Here is a 24,872-nt window from a genome sequence, read left to right on the forward strand (position 1 = left end):
CAATCTGTGAAAATACACAAATGAACTCCTACTTTCTACACATCGCCTCAAACACACGCCCACAATCGCAAGCACGCGCTGTGATTTCCGTATATAGGGTCAATGACACGCCCACATTTCCATACATGGACTCATGATCGGCAGAGAGACCCGATACAGCGCGCGCAAAACAGATAGTTGTCCTGTACCGCCATCTAGCACTCGCTACCAATATGGCGTCCCTCATAATCAGTCGGGAAAGGTTTTTTTCCCCGACTAAATATATATTTAAGGTGACTTGGGACACTCTGTGTCTACGGTATGTACTAAATGAACCGCTGGTCAAACAGTACCAAGTAGTACCACGCAAAATTCTAAGTAATTGCAGCATAAATGTTTTAGTCCGCTCCGCACTCGACACGGTCCAGTTCCGGACTCGGTTTGACTGTCTGGCTCGCCATAAATTGCGTAGTGGCTCGGCGGGATCGCGTAGGGCGGGCCTACAGCGCGCCGCTGCTACAGGGATACCAAGATGGAAATCCAGGGGCTTTCTAATGCCCAAAACACTCACTACCAACATGGCGTCCCGCTTGAGACTGGTATGTCGTCGTCGGGAACGACAACGGGGACTGTTTCTAGACAAACTTCACACGAAAACGATAACAGCTTCGGATCGCACAGCGACAACAACAACAACAGGCCCTCGTCTGCTCCGCTTCGACTGCTGGCACAAAATGGCAGCGGTGCTCGGCTCTCTGTACAGCACAAACGGAGCGAGAGCAGCAGCACGCTGTCAGAGGACGTTCAGGCGGCTCATATTGAGCTCTGTAACCTGAACGTGATGAAGGTGAAAGAGTACGCTGATTTAGATCTGCCGCCTGACTTCGTGAGGGCCGAGCTGAAGTACGGAGAGGAGGCTGAGCCTGAGACTGAGGACGGCGTGATGCAAATGGCGCTGCCGCTCTTCGACGGGGAGGAAGATGGATACACTGCGCAGTGTGAGCAGCACCGACAACAGCACCGAGAGCCAGTGATGAGAGACACATGTCCATCTGCAAGCGACGGCACGACCGGGTCTTCCGAAGCCAAAAACCCCAAGGAGTTTTACGTTGTTTTCAACAAAGTACAGGAAGTACTCGTGTGTGAAGAGGACGGAGAAAAGAGAGCAGATTGCTCCAAACCGACTTACGGCCCATCAGAGGTCCAACACACCCCGGATTTCTCAGAATCACAAGACCGCAGTTTGACAATCAAAGCCAAATCTTGTGCCACATGCAGTGTTGACAGTTTGACAACCAGTTGTAAGCTAGTAAATGAAGCTGGTCCTGCCACAGGCGGGAAGCAGGAGGCTGAGAAGCGCTGCATGGCGCTGCGAGAGGACGGCGTTAAGAGAGCGGATGAGAAGCTGTCTGCTGTGATGACCTGTAGTGATTTAGTGTCAGTGGAGCAGGCATCAGGTCAGCTAACGGAGTGTGAAAGTAAAAGCGATGCCACTGAAATGCCGGCGGACTACGTGAATCTGGCAGGCAGCAGTAACGGAGACGCCGCCAGCGACGGGCCGCCCGAGACTTTCTCCGGCACCATCATGATCAACAACCAGAGCATCATCGTGACTATCGAGAACGGGGTTTTAACTCTGGCGGCCCCGCCGGAGGGCTACACGTACAAGGAGGACGCAGTGGTGAGTCTAAAAGAGCATTTGGGCGTGAAGGAGCACGAAGACATCGTCCTCCTGAACTACGAGGGCGGCACGAAATCTCTGGGGAAGATGGCCGAGGACGAGGGCGGCGCCGTGAGCGACTCGGAGGAGCTGACGCTGACCGATGACTGCTCCCTGTCAGAGCTAGGCCCTCTGGACAACTGTCCGTCCGTTAAACGGGAAGAAGGAACTCTGTGCGACTCTGATTCCACAGCTCAGACCCCAAGAGGTCCGACTGAAGATGATCTGCAACCCGCAAGCCTCGTCTCTCCAACCGGCTTAGTTAAGAAAGGTGTCGCGGTGTCGTACCGCTGCCCTCAGCCTGGCTGCGCATGCGCGTTCGACAGCCGCCAGAAGCTCAAGATGCACTTGGTGTTTCACGCTGAAGACCAGCGGCCCTTCAAGTGCACAGTGGAGGGCTGTGGCTGGTCCTTCACCACCTCTTACAAGCTGAAGCGGCACCTGCAATCGCATGACAAGGTGCGACCCTACGAGTGCGAGTATGAAAACTGCGGCCGCCGCTTCACCACCATCTATAACCTGAAGGCGCATGCGCGAGCGCACGAGCAGGAGGACGCGTTTGCGTGCGAACTGTGCGGAGAAAGGTTCCGCAGCGCCACGCGCCTCGCCAACCATCAGAGGACGCACTTCGAGCCCGAACGGCCACACAAGTGCGAGTTCCCAGGTGAGAAAGAAGTGCTCCGTGTCACCTTTTACATCCTGTCCACTTTAAGTACGCAGCTGGACAAAATAGTGAATCTTCAGAACCACTGTGCAGCGGAAAAAATAGTAAGACCATAAACTTGTCATTCAGCAGCATTAGTATTACAGCAACAAACATTAGTGTAAACAAAACAAAAAAAAAAGGTAAAGATTTACTAAATTGAGTATGACTTATTAACTATCTATGGCTTAACTAAACAGCGTTTGATATGGTGTTATGTGTACAAGTAGTTCATTTAACCATGGTAGGTCATATGCATATTTGCAGTGTGATCTACTGTTTGTTTTGGTGAAGGGACTGTTAAAAAGATTGAATGAAATGATTGATTTTACGAATGGAAAAAAAAATTACATTACTGTGCAGGGACTGTAATGATTGTCTCTGTTCGTACACATTTTTAAAATGTTATCACGTAATTATAATCAGATTTGAATTGGATCTTAATTCTCTGCCATCTGTGGCACTTCAAATGAAAGATAAGTGTGTGTGTTCTGCTCTCCAGGATGTGAGAAGGCCTTCATCACCTTCAGTGCCCTGTTCTCACACAACAGGACCCACTTCAGAGAGACAAGCCAGTTCACCTGTACATACCCAGGCTGTGACAAGCGCTATGACAAGGCCTGTCGCCTTAAAATCCATCTTCGTAGTCACACAGGTACACACTTGTGTGGGTATGTAAGTCAACAAACAGGTCAATCCTTTTGAATAGCACACTGATTTGTTTTTCTTTCTCTGTTTTTCTTTTACTGTTTTCAAGGTGAAAGGCCATTTGTCTGTGACTCAGAATCTTGTGGCTGGACTTTCACTAGCATGTCAAAGCTGCTGCGCCACAAAAGGTAAGAATCTGACTAAGGGTTCAGGAATGAAAGCACAGTGCTGATCGATATGCTTTAGGTTATTTGTTTCTTGCATTCTTTCACCATCTTTTATGCTTTCTTTCTGTTTCTGTTCCATTTCTCCCTTCCAGGAAGCATGATGATGATCGGCGGTTCACCTGTCCAGAAGAAGGGTGTGGGAAGTCCTTTACCCGCGCAGAGCACCTGAAAGGCCACAGTATCACCCACCTGGGCACTAAGCCCTTTGAGTGCCCAGTAGAAGGTTGGTTTCTTGCACATATTTGCCAGTCGTGTTGCATACAGGTTTTGCCATACATGATCACATTTTTTCTGTTTGCACCTTTTCACCAGACAGTGTGGTATGGCGTGATTGCTTTTAAGTAGCTTTCTCTCTTTCCTGTCTCACAAATCAGGGGTGCTCAGATATAAATGTTAGAGGCCCACTTACCCAATTTTCACAGAACTGAAGGTCCACAGAGGACAAATACTTGAAACAAAAACCATGCATCCTATGAAGTACAAGATAAGGCCGATGTACAAACAAATTTGACTTTGACTTTTCTGCCATTTCATCTTTTTGTTTTCCATCACGTATCAGTGCACTCATACACATTATTCCAGCATCAGACAAAGTTGTCTTGTTTGCCCAAGACCCATGCTACTCTGTGAAGCTGTTTTTGCTTGCTTTTGCTGTGTTATTGTTTTAATCTGTTTGTAGTAATCTGCTTATTCTGTTTGATATGATGGTTTTACCTGGTTTATTTTTGTGGGTCTTACCTCTGTGTTCTGTGGGTAGTTTTTGAAATTTGCATGCTTGGCCCCATGGTGGCACCTGACTTTATCTCTCTTCGCAATGGCCACGGTTTCATTACAAATTAAGCACATTGGCTTTGTGCTTCTTGCAGGGAGAATGAAGGCGTATTTTTACTCCTCTCTTCTTAAAATAAGCAGCTTTCCGTTCTTTCGATTTTTCCATTCTTGGTACTGACCAGTTTTAAACAGACTATTCTACTTTTGAACGCGATATTAGCCGTACTGTTACTGGTTAGCTAAACAATTTTTTTTTTAATTTTTTTATTTTAATAAACCTTTAAACTAACAGTCTGTCTCAGTTATGTTTGTTGCCTTAGAAACAACAGGGACAGGCTTCTAATTGGAGGAAATGAAAGTAGAACATACAAAATTTCATGTGGATTGCAAAGTGATTGCAAATAAAATGCATTTAGGTCCAGACCCAGACCAGAGTCTGCCTACTGAGTATCAATGTCATAAATGTTCATGAAATTGATTTCAGCTTTACAATTTACATATACTTACTTTTCACAGGAAATTAACTCAGTGCACTCATTTTGGTCTGCTAACACATGCTTTACCATTTTTGATACAGACTCTTTAATTTTGAGACATGAAGTAAATTTGTTATAAAATTATGGTCATTCATTAGCTTGTGTGTATTTGTCGTCCTGTGTGCAGGATGTAATGCTAAGTTCTCAGCACGGAGTAGCCTATACATCCACTCTAAGAAACACCGTCAGGATGGGGTGTCTCTGAGGAGCAGGTGCCCTGTGGCAGGATGCACCAAGCACTTTTCATCCCGCAGTAGCCTCAAGAGTCATATGCTTAAACACCACAACCTCAGCCCAGGTATGTGTACACGCACCCACACAAACTGAAGACTTCAGAATGTAAGTGTTAATGTGCAGACCTTCAAGCTTGACATTTGAAGTCGCCAAGAAGCTCATACAACAGCAGCCAAGTTGCATCAGTAGTATATATGATTGACGTGTACTGATATTAAAATTTCATACTTGCTTACCTTTTACTGCTTTTTATATCATGATCGTGGAAGAAAAAAAACTCTTCTGATGGGCCATGCATGTGTCATTTTTTGACACACAATGCCTCACTGTCACTACTGAAATGTTGTAATGAGCAAATATCAGTTTCATGATATGTGGCAACACCCACTGCTTATGACGACTAAACTCTACTGAGAGCTGCGCGTAACAACATAGAAGCACATCAGTAATTCCTAGATCTGTCAGGAGTTTGTCGTACTGATGCAGGTGATGAGAGACAGTCTAACGGTTAATGAATTTGGCTTAATCTTTTATGACATGGTCTCGTAGGACTTTCTCATAGAACATTTAGAAATCCGAAGTGTCCACATAATAATAATATTGTATAACTAGTCATTGGTATATGTGTAACATAAAGGTTGACATCACTCTCTTTCTTTTTTTTCCCCTTCCAGATGTGTTGAGTCAATTGGAAAACACGGTCACTCTGACGCCTAGCTGCGAGCTCACCAGTGCTGCTCAGAGCGCCACCACTCCTGGCTCTGTGGGAACGGAGCTCAGCAGCCTGGATCTCTCCTCCCTTTTTTCCAACGTTCCCTCAGGAGCATCCACTGTACCTGCAGGTCCTACCCCTCAGTCAGGCCCTGCTCCCTTCACCATGGACATGGCTCTAGCGAGCAGTGGGATTCTTACCATAGATCCAGCCTCAGTGGGCTCAGCTTTGGGAGGAGCCAAACCTGTGGACCCTCTGATTTTGACTGCAGGTGGGGATATGGGGGTACATGTCCTGGATGCAGGGGGAGGGGGTGGGGTCTTACAGCAAGCAGCACTGCAGCTGGACGATGTACAGACGGTAAATCCTGAGGCACTTGGAGCGTTAACGGCCTTGGCAATACAGAGCACCTCAGCCGCAGAGCAGCTCCAAGCCCTGAGCTCCTCCAGTGCTTTAACAGCAGAGTCACCTTCTTCCTCTCTGACCCCATCCCTTACTCCCTCCCTCTCCTCTACTCTCTCGTCACCACTGTCATCTCTTGCTCCATCTCTCACGTCCTCTCTTGTTCCGTCTCTGGCGTCTTCCGCAGTACCAGAGCTGCTGTCTTCCCAGGTAAAGGCTGATATGGGGGGCAGTGAAGCAGCTGTGGGGACATTACTAAGTGGAGTGGAGGGCCTGAGCCAGCCGGAGAACAGCAAGGCTCTGAGTCAGTTTGTTTTCCCTAGCCACAGCTCTTCCTACAGCGGGCAGAAAGAGACGGAGCTGCCCTCAGTTGCTTCTTGTGCTTTTATTGTGAGTATAGAGGACAGAGGATGCAAATTTGTTTGGCCTGGTTTATACTTCTGCATCTGCAAACACTTGAGGGTGTTGTATGAGGGTGTTGAATGTGTCCACTAGAGTAACATGTTAGTATGTGCCTGTGCACCACAACTGAGCATAAATCCCTTTTTTCAATTGCAGTGCAAATGTGTTTCAACACAGAAGTATAAACCAGCATCCTAACCACCAGTGCATGATTATATACTATCTGCCATTATACTGATTATACTGCCATTTTTTTTCCCCCGCAGTTGAACACTAAATTGTCAAATTTCAGCATAGTGCTAATCGACATGAGCCTTTTTTGTTGCCCAATCAATCAGGTTGCACTCAAGGGGGCAAGTAAAATCAAACAAGATGGAGGATAGTATTGTTTGTGAATATAAGGAGCTTTAGGATAAGTCAGATTTTTCAAATGCAAAAAGTCAGTTTGGGACCTATTCAGACAATTGTTGGGCATATCTGATATACTATATGGCCAAAGGCCTAAGAGAACCAAACCAGCAGGACAGTGCCCTTGTGCACAGAGCAAGATCCATGAAGAAATGTTTTGTCAAGGTTTGAGTGGAAGAACTCTACTGGCCTGCCCTACGAGTCCTGACCTCAACCCCACTGGACACCTTTGGGATGAACTGAAACACCGACTGCACCCCAGACCTCCTCGCCAGACATCAGTGCTTGACCTCACTAATGCTCTTGTGGTTAAATGGACAAATCCCCACAGCCAGGCTCCAAAATGGAAGCCTTCCCAGAAGAGTGGAGGTTGTTATAACAGCAAAAAGAACTAAATCTGGAATGGGATGTTCAAAAAGTACATGCATATGAGTGTTATGGTCAGGTGTCCACAAAATTTTGGCCATATAGTGTGTATGACCACAACAGTTTCTGCTAGTAGCAAGTGGTTTGACTGTTGATTCAGTGTACTGGATGTAATTCTTAATTTATGCATTTTGTCTATACCAGTATGGACCTTGTGAAAAATAGAAGCTGTTATATTGTGTTTCATTTTTAATTTTTTTTTTTCCCTTTCTGAAGGAGAGCAGTGGTTCCGCCCGTACAGACTACAGGGCCATCCAACTGGCAAAGCGGAAGAAGCAGAAAGGCCCTGCTGCAAGTCCATCTACTGCAGGGGCAACTCAGCGGAAGACTAAAGGGGTGAAGAGTTCCAGTGCTGCAGGGACATTGGCTTCAGGCAGTGCTCGGTTTGGAGAAGGGACTGCTTCCACCACCACGGCCGGTCTCACTATCCGAGACCCAGTCACTGGAGTACAGTATGTACAGATTCAGCTGCTGCAGGTGAGTCGAGTTGGAAGCATTTTCATTAGTTTGACTTTGCTTTTGAGTCACAGTGTGCTGTTATAGTTTGTTTATGTGTATTTCAGGATGACCCGGCCACAGATGGAGATTTGGCTTTCCAGCTCAGTTCGCAGACCTCCAGTTCTCATTCCCAGCTAACAGTCGACTTGCCTGTCAACATCTTGCAGGTTCAGTCTCATAACTCAGAATGATTTCTTGATCCAAATAAATGTTTAGGATTAGAGGTGTGCATTGGGACTGGGGTCCCAGGACTTTAATTAGTTAAATATTAAATAATAGTACTAGTTACTATTACTAGTAATAGTTTCTATTGATGAATAGTGAAATGACTGAAATGTGTCTGTTTTCTCCATCAGGAGCCTTCTGCCATGGCTGAGGATGATAATGGATCTGATAACTCTCAGTTCACTGGCAGTACCATTAACCTACAGGACCTGGAATAAAACACTCACCTGAGAGTCAACAAGAGCGCCTAGTAGACCTACTGACAGTTCCTTTTCCCTTTCTTACCTTCACAGAAGGCATCTGTTTTCAATATGTCTGCTGTCAGGGTATTTGTGTATGTCTAATAGGTGTTTTCTATGAGACGTTTCTGAACTTAGTAGTGCAGCAATTTGTATTTAAAAGCATATTTAAACAGCCTAATTCCATACTTCCAGGATAAAATGTATTTGACCAGAAGTAAAGTTCTTTCATGTGCTTCATGTATTAGCTAATTTTCCTTTGTAGTGAACATGAGCTGTTATTGCTAACAGAGTACTTATGAGCCAACTCTGTGTAGTCATTAAAGTGTCAATGAACAGCAATGAGTTGTCACATAGATTTTAATATATATTATTTCTTTTTCTGGAAGGCATACACTTTGACCTAGGGAACATCAGCTAATGTGACAGCTGCTTGATAAATCTGGTATATTGTCTGGTGTAAGTCTATGTTAAAGCAGCTTTATGTACTTGGATTGTGAAACAGCACAATAGGGTATAATAGATGTAAGATTTATTATTATTTATGCAGAAACATACCCATCAAAATAACTGTTTGTCATGAACATTGTCTTGAGTTTGTCTTCAAGTCCTGATGAGAACAGCTTTTACAATCATGAAAGGTTTTTTCCCCTACTGTTTTTGTTTGCTTATTTTTGTATGGTTTTGTATAAAACATGACGATGTACTTCTTTGTTTTGTGTATGAGAGTATGACATACAAGATTAAAAGTTGCTCTACTTTTAATAAAAACTGGCCATATGTAAGTTATTTTGTGAGTGTGAGAGTGTATAGTCATGAGACATTAGTAAACAGCAGCTGAAGCATCTTGTGTGTTACTCATGAATTCATTTTTTTATTATTATAAGAATGTCAATACATAAGCAATTATGTCTACACAATATATTTCTGAAAAGATCTTTTAATAATCATTAAAGAAGTCTCATTTCTTTATTGTTGCTGATTATTTTGTATTACTATTATTTTAGCACTTACTAGTTCATTATTATGTAAAGGGCAATGCACTTCTGCATCTTTTCAGAGACTACAACACTCAATGGCTGTGTAATGTAGTAATGTACTTTTTGCACTTTTTTTGGTTTAGGTTGCAGGGAACTCAAAGATCTGTAAATTGGTTCATGTGTGGCAGCATGGGGAGGGTGTTCCGGCCCAGGGGCCAGGATATAATAATCTGTCCCTGACTGGGAGGGTGGCATGCTCATGGAGTCATTAGTAAACAGCAGATGCTTCAAGTGAAAAAGTAAAGATATTCCTCCTTCTCCTCATCTGTGGTATCATTGTGCTCTTTGTTCCTGAGTTTACGAACAGGAGGCTGGGAGCGAGGCATCAGCTTCCTACCAGACTAGAAAAAGCATACAGGAAGGGTTAGATTTTAGAAAGGTGTTTATTGTGTATTCATATTTTTAACTCAACTACTGGTTAAAGTTACTCATATCTCTTTTTAACTCTATTCTAAATAATTTGGCCTCTGTCTTACCGTTCGCTTGATCTCAGCTTGAGCTCTCTCAAAGGCTTTCTTTATTCTCTCTTCCTGGTGCTGCTTCTGCAGAGTGAGCTTCTCATCCCGCAGTCTACAAGAACACAATAATAGTGGCATGTGATGCTCTGTAGGTGATTAACTTAGTAAAGCTGCTGTGAAAGTGGAGAATTAGAATATTTATTAGTCCGACCTGAGTCTCCTCTCCTTTTCCTTGGCTCTCTCTGCCATTGCGAGACGCTCAGCAGGGATCAGCTCTATGCTCTCCAGCAGATCACCCAGCCTCCTCTCTATGGCCGTCAGCATCTGCAACGTGCCCAGGTTGGCTTCACTGTCTCCAATGCAGCTCTGGTAGACCTCCTCTACCTTCTGGCCCAGAGCATTCAGAGTGCTCTCCTGAGAAGGAAAAGAGACACGAAATAAAAAGTGACAAGAGGGAGATGAAAAGATGCAGGAAACCAAAGAGGTTTCAAATAAGGGTGGGCAAACTTTTTGACTCAAGTGCCACACTGGGTTTTAAAATTTGACAGACGGGCCAGCCAGTAGAAGATGGGGGGGATGAACTAATATAAATTACATGTGAAACCCATTACCTAAAAAGTAAGGAAAACTTTTATTCAATTTCAGTGGGAAGAGTGTTGTTGGTCACCCATTTTTTTGCCAGCGCATCCAAGTTTGCTGTCAGTTTAGTTGTGGCAATTGTCAGAACAGATCTCAGGTGTTCGTCAGTTAACTGGGATGTGTGGCATGCTTTGTTGATGTTCATCACGCTGAACGTCTGCTCACACACGTAGGTAGAGCCAAACAACACCAGCATCTTCTGTGCCATGTGCTGGAGGTTTGGAAACTTGGTTTCATTTAGTGAAGCATAAAACCTATCCAGTTTAACGAAGTTGAACTTCTGCTTTAAGACGGAGTCACACTGAAGATCTATCAGTTCCAATTGCAAGCTGTTTCAGAGTCCAGTGACGGGGGACATGACAGCAGCTGAACACCAGTCCAGTGACAGGGGACATGACAGCAGCTGAACACCAGTCCAGCGACGGGGGACATGACAGCAGCTGAACACCAGTCCAGCGACGGGGGACATGACAGCAGCTGAACACCAGTCCAGCGACGGGGGACATGACAGCAGCTGAACACCAGTCCAGCGACGGGGGAGATGACAGCAGCTGAACACCAGTCCAGCGATGGGGGACTTGACAGCAGCTGAACACCAGTCCAGCGACGGGGGAGATGACAGCAGCTGAACACCAGTCCAGCGACGGGGGACATGACAGCAGCTGAAGTGACTTCTCAGTTTTTTCAAAATCAGAGAATTCTCCGTGCAGGTCGTCCAGTGAATTGCTGTATTTCTTGGCATGTTTAGGGGCCTCTTTCAGCGTCGCTAGTGTGGGGAAATGAGCAAATGAGTTGTTTGAAATTTGTCTTGAGAATAAAGTCAATTTGGCTTTGAAGGCTTTCACATGTGTATAAATTTCCTGCACAAACTGATCTCAGGAAAATCGTCGGCTTTCCCCATTAACTCCAAAAATGAGCTTATCTCCCCTTTGAGCTCCCACACTCGCTGACATACTTTCCCCAAACTTAACCTGCGGACATTAGAGTGGTAAAGTAAGTCCTGGTGATCAGCATCAGTTTCTTCAAGGAATTTAATGAACTGATGGTTAAGTCCCCTCGCTCGTATGAAGTTAACGAGTTTTACGACTAGCTTCACTACATGATCAAGCTGCAGTACACACTTGCACAGGGCTTCCTGTACCTAACTATGCAGTGTAGAAAATTACATCAAACTCAGGGTTTTCCTCTTTCACCTTATCCTCGATTCTTTTCAGCAGCCCGACGTTTTTTCCTGTCAAGTTTGGCGATCCATCTGTGGTGACATTCGCAAGTTTACACCATGGTAGCTTCAGGCTCTCGATAACACCAGACACCCTGTCATACTCCTCCGTGTTGTCCTCTTTATGGACTCCATGGCCAAAAACTCCTCCGTGATCCCTAAATTGTCATTAATCCCTCTGATAAAAATTAAGAGCTGTGCGGTGTCTTTTATGTCGTTATTTTCGTCCAGTGCTAACGAATAGCACTTAAATGGCTCAGCTTTTTTTGTATAACTCTCTGGCCAAGTCTTCGTCAATTAGCTCTACACGGCGAGTCACTGTTCTGTGTGATAAATTAATTTTTTTCAAATTTGTTTTTGCTCTCTGGACACAAGAGACTGTCTCTACCATGATTTTTTTCAAAAACTCCCCTTCAGAGAAAGGCTTGCTGGCTTTTGCTAATTTGAATGCCAGCAAATAACTTGCCTTGGTGCTTGACTCCTGATTAGTAGTTTGTCGGAAAAAAACTATTTTGCTGAGCCGGTAAAATGGCTGCTAACCTCTGAGCCGCCCTTTCTTGCACTGACTGGTTGTTAGCGTGGTTAGCATGCTTGGTCTAAAAATGGCGGCTGATATTGTATTCTTTGAAAACTGCAACGATTTAGCTGTCCACTTCTTATTAAAAACACGGCACTCACTGTCGACTTTTCTTTCCTTTGGTCCATTCATTGTTAAATTAGGGCTCAATGCAACTGCAAACGTGAAGAATGAATATCTGCGTGTAAAGACCATAGACTCGGCTTTAGCAAAGGTCGGGAGTGTTTGGAGTGCGCCATCTTGTGGAATCAACTGAAACGCGGTGTATTTGCAGGAAAAAGGCGAAATGAATGAGGTTTTTAGGACAATTTTGTGAATACTCGACGGGTCGGATTAAACAGCCCAACGGGCCGTAGTTTGCCCACCACTGTTTCAAATGTTATGTGAAAGATAGGTGTGTTAAGTGTGTACAAGTTTTACATTTGAGCTGGACTGGATTTTTACAACGTCTTTACTTTCTGCACTTTCTGCTACTGAGAAAACAGCTACAATATACTAAATGCAATCACTGTAAATGTATTAGTCCAATGTAAAATGAAAAAGAACAAATGACAAAGAAAGTGTGGATATACAGTTATACAGATATAGCCAGTGACAGCCTAAAGATTTTACTCTGAATTAATGAGGTATACCTTAACCTCAGTTATTATTTTTTAACTACCCAAAGTTACGTTTCTTTTTTCTAAGCTTAATAAAATCATAGATAATCAAACACAATCCTTACCTCCTCTGCTTTGCTCTTTCCAAAGTCAAAGAACCTGGTACTGAGCTCCAGTTCTGCAGTTTTCTCTTTTTCTCTCTTAAGAGTCTCTGTCATGGCATCAATCTGCTGCTTCAGGTGCTTGGCTTCTTGCTCACTATATGCATATAATCATTTACACAGAAATTTAAGGTTCAACAGGCTCCTAATGAGGTTTCTAATACTGATTTACTCTAATACAGCCTCTATGAACCATATAGCATGCTCACATGTTCTTGCGAGTCTGTTCCATGGTCTGTCTGAACTCCTCCAGGCTCTCCTCAGTTTCTTGAGAGTTTTGTATTAGAGAGAGGTTCTGTTCTTCCAGTTCACTGAGCAGGTCCAGCAGCTGTTGAGGATCTGTGAAGTACAGCTCTGGCTCCTCCTACAGGGGGCACAGTGACAAACATCAACCAGTTCAGGACAAGAAATGAGTTAGACATGTTACTTCTTCTCACATTGATCAGTTCTGGCTCTGATTTAACACCATAGACCTCCAGATAGGTTGGAGATGCTTGGAACATTTAGATATACATTATGATAACAAGTATTATACCACAGCACTTTTGAATGCTTTTTTCAGGACATGTATGTCAAACAAACCACATAAACACATCAAGAAAAATGCATGCAATAGTTGATTTGGTGAAGCTTTCTCTGAGGGGAGATTTATATACTGTATCACTGTGAGTGCTTTGTAATTGTCAGAAGTAAAGCTGTAACACGGGAAAGTCTTCAGAACGGAGGGCTTTGTGGTTCTATTAACTTCAAGAGAGAGAACAGAGAGCTTGGTGAGGGCTGTTTATAAGTGACAGGAACTAACTTATTTTATGTTATTATAGAAAATATGATGTACTGTTCTTTAATTAATCAAAAAAAAATTGTAATCACTGGCAAATTGCTTTGGTATAAGAGGAATAAAACACATCAATATTCAATTAAAAATAAGTAGCAAATAAAACAGCAGGTTGTACTGTTCTTGGAAAATAATCAGCTTTGGGGTGGTAACAGTAACTTTGCTTCATGTTGAGCCACAGTGTAAAATGCACCCTGTCATTGATTATTTTCCTTCAACGTGTTTTATAGCTTTTAAAAATAGTAGTTATAAATTTTATTATTAAGTAAGCCCAGTATATTGATGTGACTAACAGTAATTTATTTTTAATATTAAATACAAATGTACAAATTGTTTCTAATTAATTCAAATATTATAGTGTTACAGACACAGTTCCCTTTAAGCATGTATTATAAATGAATAAGCAGTTAGTTTGGATGTAATTCACACTGACCTCATATTCTGAGCTGTCACTTTCAGATGCAGAGCTACTACAAACACAACAAAAGTTATTAGTAAAACTCTGTACTCCACATGGAACTCATGTGCATGTGTGTATTTGTGTACTGAACAAACATTTTGCTGCTCTGAGGAGTTGACTTCACGCTGCGTCCAGAAGGAACCCGGGCCTCGCGAAGAGGAGGCAGCTCTCGTGGAACAGGGCTCCTCTTCTCTCTACCTGTATCTGTGTATCAGATGGAAAAAAGAGTGGGCCATATAAAACTGTCACATATCCTGGACATTTTTTCCTCAAGAGAAAAAGCTCTCCAGCTACTAGGATGAACTTAAGATTGTTAAGAATACAGTATTCTTAATGTGATTATCCTGAGACTAAATATCTTGGAGGGAAATCAGTTACACAAATGAGCCTCAAACTATATGACAAGGAACAATTTAAGTCTGTGTAATAATGAAAGTAATTTGGCCTTTGTAATAGTGATATTTCAACATGCAATACACATAACAGGGCTGAAATATGCAATATACAACACAAAGTATGCAAATTAGCATTCTAGCCCAAACCAGGGCTTGTTCATATAATATAAAAAACAGTCGAAATGCTGACCATCCTTTCATTACATCACATTAATTTTTTACCCATATGTTTTAAATAGGGTTGTTTATTTTATTTCAAAAGCATAAAAAGTTGACTAACAACAACAACAACAACAACAACAATAATAATAATAATAATACATTTTCTGGTTTCAATTTTTAGTATAGAGTTCCCTGAATTTTTTTTTTTTTTTGGCCAAGAATCTTCATTTTGGTACATTAGTTTTTAACACGGCCAACTGCAATCACAATATGATATTTGTCCAGAAAAAGCAGAATATTCAATGGTGAATACTTACAACTATCAGACTGACAGGTCTTTTTTCCTCTGTCTGTCTCTTCGTTCTTTCCCTCATGCTCTCCCTTGACAGAGTTGGGTTTAGTACGACTTTTCTTCTTCACTCTCTGTTTCTCCTGCCACTCTGGAGGAGAAAGCTTAAACAGAAAGTCCCTGTAGAGTTTGTACTCCTGCAGTGTGTCCTCAAACTTAGAAATGTTGCTGAGTGAAAGATGGAAGAACAGGTGTGAATATGAACTGAAGGATCAACCAGAATGTGGTTTAATAAAGAATGAAGTCTGGTTAACATTTTGTTGAATTATGCTCACTTGCTTCTACTAGCTTTACTTGGCAATATTCTACAATAAAATCGCAATTAGTGTATTAATTTATCATTTTAAAATTTTAAGCCACAATGTTACTAGTATACGTACCTTTTAATGGCCACCATCTTAGCTGTGACCCTCTTGATCTCAGCTACTTTGTCCAGCTTTGCTCTGCTCTCCTGCTCAGCACTATATGAGATCACATACATCATCATATGCATACATGAACATAACATTAACTTGTTGGTGATCTTCTATGTAAGATGCAAACGCAGTCACCAAACATTTACTAGATCTGGTTCACTGTACAAGTTAATTATGTACTTTTTAGAATATTGTATGTCAGTTATTAAGGGATTCGCCACAACAGGTTTAAAAAACATTTTTTTTTAAATATCTTGCCATCTGTAGGTTTTGTCTTTCACTGTTCTGTATTGCTTTAGTCATTTAGCTTTTATTCATTTGTCAGTTATCAGTTTTTTTTAATGTCCTTTCTGTCTGAAATTGCTGGATTTTATTGTGTAGCACTTTGGCAGACAGTTATTGTCTGTGTAATCTGTGTGTTTGTGTTCTGTGTATCTGTGTGTTTGTGTGATGACATTACATTCTGATGGCCTCCACTGAGTTCTTGTCGTTTTCTTTTAGAAATGTGTCAAACAATGCAGCATCATCCTCCAGGAGCTTTTCAGCTTTAGCCAACTTTTTCTCTTCACGACTTGCCTGCTCCTCTAACCGTGCAATCTCTTCTCTCTTTACTGCCAGAGCATACTTGAAGAGGGAGAGAGAGAAAGAGTGAAAAGGACAGAAATTTAAGGAAACGCGCTGAACAGAATGAGCTGAGCATTTGTAAGAGGTTGTGAGTGAACACAAATTGTACCTCTAGGTAGAACATCTCTCGTTTCTTGTTAATGAACTCCCGTATGCTCTCTTTTTCAATGTTACGATCTATGATGGAATATAATACAGAATATCTTAAAGGACATGGGAGTAAATAAAGTAGTTTTATTGTCTTCTTCAGGCAGGTGCTTCTCAAATTAAAAAATATACAGTGTTTGTATGTTTGTTTATTCTTTTTCTCAAAATTTTGGCTGACCTTTGATCATGATCACTTTGGATGCAGGGGCATTTTGGGGAAGCTGGACTTCAGTCTGTGAGCGGTTTGTGGTGCCCTCTTCCTCTTCCTCCAGGCCATCTCTCAACTTTTTCCTCAGTTCTAACTGTCTGGATTTTATTCTGCCTGAGTATGTCTTCTTCTCGTGGACAGTCAGACTCAGATCTCTCTGATTTTCCTACACACAAGGACCAACTTACTGCATATACTAATATAGATTTCTCTTTTCACCCAACTCACAGGGGCTGTGTAAGTAAAAAAGGGGCTTTGCTAAGAGTAAAGGCCTTCAAATGCTTTGCTCTTAACAACATTCTGTGTTGGAGCCTGTTAGAAACCAGTGCTGTGGTAATATTTAATGTTTATATTTTGTATTATGTGACTAAGACTGTTCTGTTCAAATAAATAGGAACAGTGTCATCACAGCTTATGCTAATTGAAAAATGTAACATGTGGCTTTATGAGTGAGTCGTACGAGTGAGTAGATGGAAATCATTTTCAGAAAATGAATAGTCTACTCACTGAATACACACTTACCACACCTTTTACAAGTTACATTTTTAATTGTGTTGCCATTTCAGGCTTGAAATAAACAAAAACACCAAATGATGCATTTACTGTGCAGAAACACTTGTTAACACTCTGGATCCTAATGAATGTTCTTAGGTGCTAAGAATAGGAAAAAAACATATTATATATACACTCTTTGACATATGATTATACATAGAGATATATAATTATACACTATATGAGCAAAAGTACGTGGACACCTGACAATGACACCCATATGTTTCCTATTCCAAAGGCATGTCATTAATATGGAGTTGGTCCCCCCCTCTGCTGCTATAACAGCCTCCACTCTTCTGGGAAGGCTTTCCATGAGATTTTGGATAACTGCTGCACAAGAGCTTTAGAAAATGCCTCAGGAGCATTACTGAGGTCATGCCCTGATGGCGGGCAAGGAGGCCTGGTGTGCAGTCCCAATTCATCCCAAAGGTGTTCAATGAGGTCAGGGCTCTGTGAAGGCCACTCAAGTTCTTCCGAACCAGACTTGGCAAACCATGTCTTTATAGACCTCATTTTGTGTACAAGGACATTGTCATGCTAGAACATGTTCTGGCCCATTAGTTCCAGTGAAGGGAAAATCGTAATGCTACAGCATGCAAAGACATTCTAGACAATCATGTGCCTCCAGCTTTGTGGCAAAAGTTTGGGAAAGGCCCACATATGGGGGTTATGTTTGGGCGTCCACATACTTTTGGCCATTTAGTTTATCTTTATGAAATACACCAGCATTTTTCTCAATCTACTGTGTGACTACTATGGACAAAAATTTTAAAGAACGTTTCAGCAATGGTTAATCAATGGGTTCTTTGTACATTTGAGGATTCATATAAAAGGGGTTTTCTACTTTGGGACTCTTTTTGATATCGAAGCAGTCTGTGGTAGGATTCTGCAGAACTTAGAGTGCACTGAAAAAAGGTTTATGCAAGACATATTTTCACAGAATGCTTTCTTTGATTCAAATGTATTTCTGAAAGAAACTCTAAATCTGTATAATTCACCCTTTCAGAGATTGAAATACCTTTCCATTTAAAACAATTTGTAGTTGGATTTGGCCTAAGGGGCATAAATACCACAAACCTCAAAGAAGGCATAAGTAACCAGAATTACTGCTTTACTGAAGCATTGGAAAGTTAGATAAAACTACACAAGAACAGCTTCGGTAAACATTCTCTCATGTCTGTACTGTTAAGAGATTAATTGCTGTTATACCGAGTAGTATTTACTGGCAGAATTTAACAAGTACCCTCAGATTTCTATTTTAATGTGAGTTACATGGCTTTCATTCAGTGCAGGGATATGTGTTGAATGTCCTGTCTGAAGTATTCTCTCATATGAGGTGTTAGTTTAAGGTGAGTCTTCTTCAGTCACTAGCAGTTGAAATACAAATATAATGGGGAAAAATGTTTGCAAATTTTTTTTTTTCTAATTAATGTGCTACATAACAACAGTTTTGCACCTCTTCTGACAATGATTCTCATGCAAGAGGTATTGTGTTGAAGAATGTGTTTGGTTTAAAAGAGAACTGCTAATATAAAGTCAGTGCTGCAGCTCTAGGCAACGTTATAATTGAGACCATGAACTGCTCATTCTGGTTCAAGTAGTTGCATCACTTTGCCAGGATAACTGCAAATGAAAGAGTGAGGCAGTAATGTGTTGCTGTCTTGTCTTGTGGAAAGTACTGAAACCAGTGTAACATACAAAGACTGCCAATACTGTGCCAGTTTTATAGACTTGTTTTAGATTGTTAATTTTTTTTTATTTCATTTATTCCCTCCTTGTTGTAAAAAAAAAAAAAAGTAATATACTGTGACATTTATTAGTGATCTGCTAATTATATTTTGTGGCTTCCTTTCATGCACTCTTTAATAAGTAGTTTATATAAGGATCACTGAGCCGTAGACTATTAGCGCATTGCCACAGAGTGTTGTCTACAGGACAGCCTCACTAGTTAAAATGTCATGACAAGGTATATAACAGTCATATTCTTATAACTATGACATAAAATACAGAACGTATTTGGCTATAAAATGTTAGATATGAAAGTATGTTGAAGCAACACTCTTAATACGTCCGACAGACACTACCTATAATATATTAAACCTGAATTAAACCATAATCACCTACTATAATATACAGACTTAGCTATAAATTTAATGTGGATTTGAGAGCAATTATTAGTACTTACAGTATATGTTGTGGATATTTAAGTATTGAAGTAACACCAAACAAAGCAGCACTAAGACTAAATTCAACACTTCAGATAATAAATCCACACTAGTTATTTTCCTGTGTTTTCTGCTGGGTCACATACTAGTTTTCTCCGAGCTTTCTCTGTCTTTCTAAAGTGGAAGATGATGCTATCTTCAGGCATCTTAAAGGGGTTCTGTTCTGTCCGCTTCCCATCATGGCCTTCCTCTACAAAACAAAACAAAACAAAACAAAACAAAACAAAACAAAACAAAACAAAACAAAACAAAACAAAACAAAACAAAACAAAACAAAACAAAACAAAACAATGTCATGCATGTCATACTAAACACAAAAAAACCCTGCATTATTAAGTTAATCAAATAAATTAAGGTAGTATCACTTGTCCCAGGGTAGGTACAGGCCATGTTTCAGTTATAGCCTTAAAATGCAGTGACACAACTTACCTGTATAGTTGATGAACAAAGTACAGTATATGAGTAATATGTTTAGAACTTTAGGGCCAATATGCCATTCACAAAGTACAGCAAGCTGCAAAATAGCTACCTGCACAATGCTGACCACAGAAATACAGAAACTGCTATTTGGGATAAATTAATAGCCTTCCAAATCAATACAACTTGTGTTTCTTGCTGTACAATAATACAGGCATTAAAGTCAGAATTACTTACCTTTAGCTGAAGGTACTGCTGATAGCATTCTGCAAGACAGAGTTGTAGCTAGATTACGATAAACATATCTTTGGTCTTTGGCCAAGCCCTTGACTTACTTTATTCAAATCATCATCTTTTCAAGCCCTCATGGATCCCCATTCTAATTTTTTTAGAACGTACTTGAATTTGTTCTGTCTTAAAGCGCTAATAAAGAGACAATGCATCACTAGTAGATGGTTATATTTACTGATTAGTTGAAGCTATTTTTTGTGTACAAAATAGATACAATGATCATAACATTAAAACCACTGACGCATGAAGTAAATGACATTGATTATCTCGTTACAATGGCACCTGACAAGGGGTGGGATACATTAGGCAGCAAGTGAACAGTCAGTTCTTGAAGTTGGTGTGTTGGAAGCAGGAAAAATGAGCAAGCAAAAGGATCTGAGTGACTTTGACAAGGGCCAAATTGTGATGGCTAGGTGACTGGGTCAGAGCATCTCTAAAACAGCAGGTCTTGTGGGGTGTTCGCTGTATGCAGTGGTTAGTACCTACCGAAAGGAAGGACAAGCAGTGAACTGGTGACAGGGTCATGGGCATCTAAGGCTCACTGGGGAGCGAAGGCTAGCCCGTCTGCTAGCCTTCTGCTACTGCAGCACAAATTGCTGAAAATTTAATGCTGGCTATGATAGAAAGGTGTCAGAACACACAATGCATTGCAGCTTGCTGCGTATGGGGCTGGGTAGCCGCAGACCGGTCAGAGTCTCTGTCCACTGCCAAAAGTGCTTACAATGGGCACGTGAGCATCAGAACTGGACCATGGAGCAATGGAAGAAGGTGGCCTGGTCTGATGAATCACATTTTCTTTTACATCATGTGGACGACTGGGTGCATGTGTGTCACTTACCTGGGGAAGAGATGGCACCACGATGCACTATGGGATGAAGGCAAGCCGGCAGAGGGAGTGTGATGCTCTGGGCAATGTTCTGCTGAGAAACCTTGAGTCCTGGCATTCATGTGGATGTTACTTTGACACGTACCACCTACCTAAACATTGCTGCAGACCAAGTATACCCCTTCATGGCAACAGTTTTCCCTAATGGCAGTGGCCTCTTTCAGCAGGATAATACAGCCTGCCACACTGCGAAAATTGTTCAGGAATGGCTTGAGGAACAAGAATTCAAGGTGTTGACTTGGCTTCCAAATTCCCCAGATCTCAATCCTATCAAGCATCTGTGGAATGTGCTGGACAAACAAGTCTGATCCATGGAGGCCTCACCTCACAACAGTCAATCTAACAAAAAGGAATGACAAAGCAGTAGTGTGCTATACTGCAAAAGAATTTCCTGCAAAAGTGGGAGTGTAGATTATGTGTACTTATACTGCAGCGCTCTTGAATGCTTGCTTCTGATTGGTCAGAAGGTGTTGATTAATTTTCTATGACAACAACTCAGACAATAGTTGCAGTTGCAAGGCAAATCACAGGTTTATAGTAATGTGTTAGTTCTAATATATTATGCTTTCAATAGTAAAAACGTACACAGACGCATGTATGGTGTGCACTCCAATTAAAAATGGAGTAAAAACATGAGTGTAATGCAAGGGTGGACTAGGCAAAGGTAGGCAACTGCCTCGGGCCCCCAGAAGTCAAGGGCCCCCTAAAAATGCAAATTATATATACATTTAATTATTAATGCTAAATAACATATGCTGAGAATTTAAATATCAATGTTAAAACACTGAAGGGCCCCATTCCTTTATTTTGCCTAGGGCCCCTAAATCACTAAATCCTCCCCTGGTGTAATGGTTGCTAAACTTTCTGTAAGGAGATGGCTGGTGAGGCAACGACTGTCTAGCCACACACACACACACACACACACACCTCATCAGGGGGCTCACCAAGCATGGGAAGGAGATTTGGGGGTTCTATTTCCATCAGTCGCTCTATGTCTAATGTTTGAATGAATCATCAGTGAGATGCGGAAATGACACATTCGGGATTATAAATGAAACGTTAGCTTCCAGTTATAAAATGTAAACACACATAACATGACAATAGTGAACAGAACACAGGGGTTAATAAGGCTTATTGAATTACAGTAGAAGGGAATGGGAATAAGCCTACATTTCACTCTCAGCCTTTAGGATCAATTAATAATAAACTAATAATAAAATATGGACAATTCTACAGAAAACACACTTACCTTAGGCAGTATCGCTGTTATGACGTCACCATAAAAGACTTCTCGGTATTACGTATGAGTGTATTCTTTAAACCCTTCACTCTCTCATTCTTTCGCAATGGCTGAGGCTGTTTCCGCGTTTGCGTTCCGTCACCATAGCAACCGAGTTTGGTAGGTTTTGTCTGTGACCAGCAGGTGGTGCTGTGTCCCAACACACACAGCCATTCAGTACTCCCACTGCAGAGATTCAATTTCACTTTCCTCTTAGTGCTGTAATAAAGCAGTGACAGATGTTGTCCATTTATCCATGCATTCATTAACATACTCAAATGTCGTGTATTATTGTCATATCTTCTTTAATATCTGTATGTTTGAATTGCATTCCACCCCACTTGTAAAAAAAAATGCAGACAGGCCTATAATCACTTAAATATGTGTAGGCAGTGATTGGTGTAGGGAGGTGTGTACACACAAACTCTCTGTTGCCTTTAACACAGCACTGTATACTTACTTTATATGCAATGAAAAATGAAATTGTAAATGTAAAGCCAAAGAGTGTTGGATCGAACACCCCCTAACCCATTCCCACTCCCCAATATCCATGGTAGTTTCCTTGTTCTGGAGTTTCAGCCAGTATTGTATGTGATCACAGTGCATGATACCCACACATAAATCACAAATAACAGCAATAGTGCTCTACTTTATCTGAATACTGACTGAAAAATGTCTATTGGTGCAGTGAACCTAGTACACTGTAGCATTATAGTCATACATTATACTACCTATAATAATAGAAGTTATGCAGGCTTATATTTATGCAGGAATACCTGTCACATATTAATAATTAATATGCACCACCATACACACCAAAGCTGCCTGTCTCACTGGTATATTTGCCTTTTGATTAGATAGCCTTGCCACGCTGCTTTGATGCCTTTTTAAAATAGATGCTCACCTCAATGTTTACTCAAAATACACATACGCTTATATGCATTTTGGGTATGACCTCAAGCACATATGCAAACATGCACAAATACTAGATGGTTTATGAGTCCTCCCCTACCTTGCAATGAGGACTGAGTGAGGATTGCTCCACTAACCATATACTGATTTAGAAAGCAGCCATTTAAAGGCACACAGTGCAAGGCCAAGGTTGGCTGATGACTAAAGACCATTGATAACTGAGGACTGATTTTTTATTTATTTATTTATTTTTAACTTTTTGTAGTATGTTATTGGTTATTGGTGTATCAGTAATTACAATGAAACCTATTAAAACCTGACAAAACATAGTGTTTATATTTGAAATGTTTTATGAGTAAAACAAAACTTGGAGATATCCCAAAGCTCTACTGTACTGTATCTAACATGCCTTGCCTGTTTGTCATTGCCACTGGATGTCCCTGTTCCCAAATCCCCACAAAATATTCTCAGATGCTATGTTTCGTGCAAATGTTTCATACATTGCCAAGTTCCAGTGTATTCCTGTTGCAGTAATTTCATGCAAACTTTAGCCTTGTAGGTGGTTTACGGTTATAGTCTCCTGTGAATATCTATAATAATCTAAACAGGGAATGTGTGTGATGGATGTGTGCAGAAATAATGGTGATTATAGGCAGCATTTTTATGCATTTTGGCTAGTACTCAAACGTACAGCAAGGCAACCCACAAGAGGCTTGTGTTAATTGATGTGTTTATCTCTGAGATTGTGTGGGCCGAAATTAAATGACTTTGTTTACTTCATATGATCACAAAAGTTAGTTTGCATTTGTTTCATAGCTGATCAATGTATGTGCTGATGTTTCCCACATGTGATTATGTTATGTTTCCCACAGCATGATGTGCTGCAGATTAACCAAATGCTTCCATCAGTGTGTCAGGTGTTTTCCTTCACTATATTCAACTCCAGCCACTTGACAAGAACAGAAACATGCTTCAACATGATCATACATCATTACACTTAAATAAACAATCAATATGCTGCTTGCTTTCTCACAAGAAAGAGAAGGGATCTTTTCCTAATGAGCAGGACCAGTGGCTAAGAGGCCTTGAGCAGTTAAACCCCCTGGCACAGCCAAATCATGGCTTTTTTGTTTAGTTTGAGAATTTTGAAACTGAAATCTTTGAAATGCTCTTTGTATTTGTGTAGCCTTGTAAAACAGCTTAACGCATTGCCTAAATTGATTTTAAAGTGCCTTTGCCACTCTTTCCATGTTGAAACAGTTAAGCATTTCTACTCTCTGTGCCAGTAGCTATCATTGCTTCACTATGATTAAAAGCATTATACAGTGTGTTTCTGTGTGTGTGTCTGTGTGCAACTAGGGCAAAAGGCAACAGTTTAATCCCTGAAATAGACAGTCTGTGATTGCAATGTTCGAGTAAGGGGCCTTTAGCATCTGACCACTGTAATCCCTCAATCACAGAGTCCTACAGCCCAACACAACCCAGAGTACAGCAGCGTGATCTGTGTATTAGGTTACAGCAGGCCACAGGAAAACTATAGCTAGTGCCCACAATACAGCTTGTTTTTGTGCGTATGTCGTTCTGAGCTGTTTGTGTCCATTATTAGTGTGTGATCAGTTAACAAAATTAAATTTTTTTGTTCGTCAGTATTAGCAATACGGGAGTTCCCTCAGATTCTAAACAAGCAAGTGTTGCATCCAGACAGCACATAGCACAACAATACTGTTCTTCCCTCCCTAATCTACTTTGCACAGCAGTGTGTATTTTTGTGTGGTGTGGAGGAAGCAAAGGTCTAAATTAAAACACCCTCCTGGATAATTATGTGGATATGCTTAATTACCAGCTTTCCCCAGAATAACTTTGAGATGGGATGCCTTTACTTCACTGAGAA

General features: G+C 41.3%; 2 protein-coding genes across 2 annotated transcripts in view; one reads left to right on the plus strand and one right to left on the minus strand.

Moving 5' to 3' along the window:
- The first annotated feature begins 250 nt into the window (after positions 1-250).
- Positions 251-8,915, plus strand: si:dkey-156n14.3 (zinc finger protein ZXDC). The gene is made up of 9 exons (XM_026918485.3): positions 251-2,363; positions 2,905-3,057; positions 3,160-3,238; positions 3,370-3,500; positions 4,712-4,882; positions 5,493-6,322; positions 7,385-7,645; positions 7,732-7,833; positions 8,023-8,915. The coding sequence occupies exons 1-9, from the start codon at positions 512-514 to the stop codon at positions 8,107-8,109; spliced, it is 3,666 nt and encodes a 1,221-aa protein (XP_026774286.3). The 5' UTR covers positions 251-511; the 3' UTR covers positions 8,110-8,915.
- A 114-nt stretch (positions 8,916-9,029) lies between these two features.
- cfap100 (cilia and flagella associated protein 100) overlaps positions 9,030-24,872 on the minus strand; it is a 50,241-nt gene continuing 34,398 nt past the window's right edge. The window contains exons 2-16 of the mRNA XM_053230529.1: positions 22,040-22,288; positions 19,851-19,879; positions 19,283-19,386; positions 16,390-16,585; positions 16,174-16,241; positions 15,901-16,064; positions 15,405-15,485; positions 14,993-15,192; positions 14,214-14,322; positions 14,092-14,128; positions 13,033-13,187; positions 12,788-12,920; positions 9,840-10,042; positions 9,647-9,740; positions 9,030-9,511 (exon numbers count right to left, since the gene is read on the minus strand). Coding sequence (XP_053086504.1) covers positions 9,398-9,511; positions 9,647-9,740; positions 9,840-10,042; positions 12,788-12,920; positions 13,033-13,187; positions 14,092-14,128; positions 14,214-14,322; positions 14,993-15,192; positions 15,405-15,485; positions 15,901-16,064; positions 16,174-16,241; positions 16,390-16,585; positions 19,283-19,386; positions 19,851-19,878 — 1,686 coding nt within the window. The 5' untranslated portion in view covers position 19,879; positions 22,040-22,288 and the 3' untranslated portion in view covers positions 9,030-9,397. The remainder of the gene's footprint in view (positions 9,512-9,646; positions 9,741-9,839; positions 10,043-12,787; positions 12,921-13,032; positions 13,188-14,091; positions 14,129-14,213; positions 14,323-14,992; positions 15,193-15,404; positions 15,486-15,900; positions 16,065-16,173; positions 16,242-16,389; positions 16,586-19,282; positions 19,387-19,850; positions 19,880-22,039; positions 22,289-24,872) is intronic.

The sequence above is a fragment of the Pangasianodon hypophthalmus genome, chromosome 2, assembly GCF_027358585.1.
Source record: "Pangasianodon hypophthalmus isolate fPanHyp1 chromosome 2, fPanHyp1.pri, whole genome shotgun sequence".
NCBI classification, from domain to species: Eukaryota; Metazoa; Chordata; class Actinopteri; order Siluriformes; family Pangasiidae; genus Pangasianodon; species Pangasianodon hypophthalmus.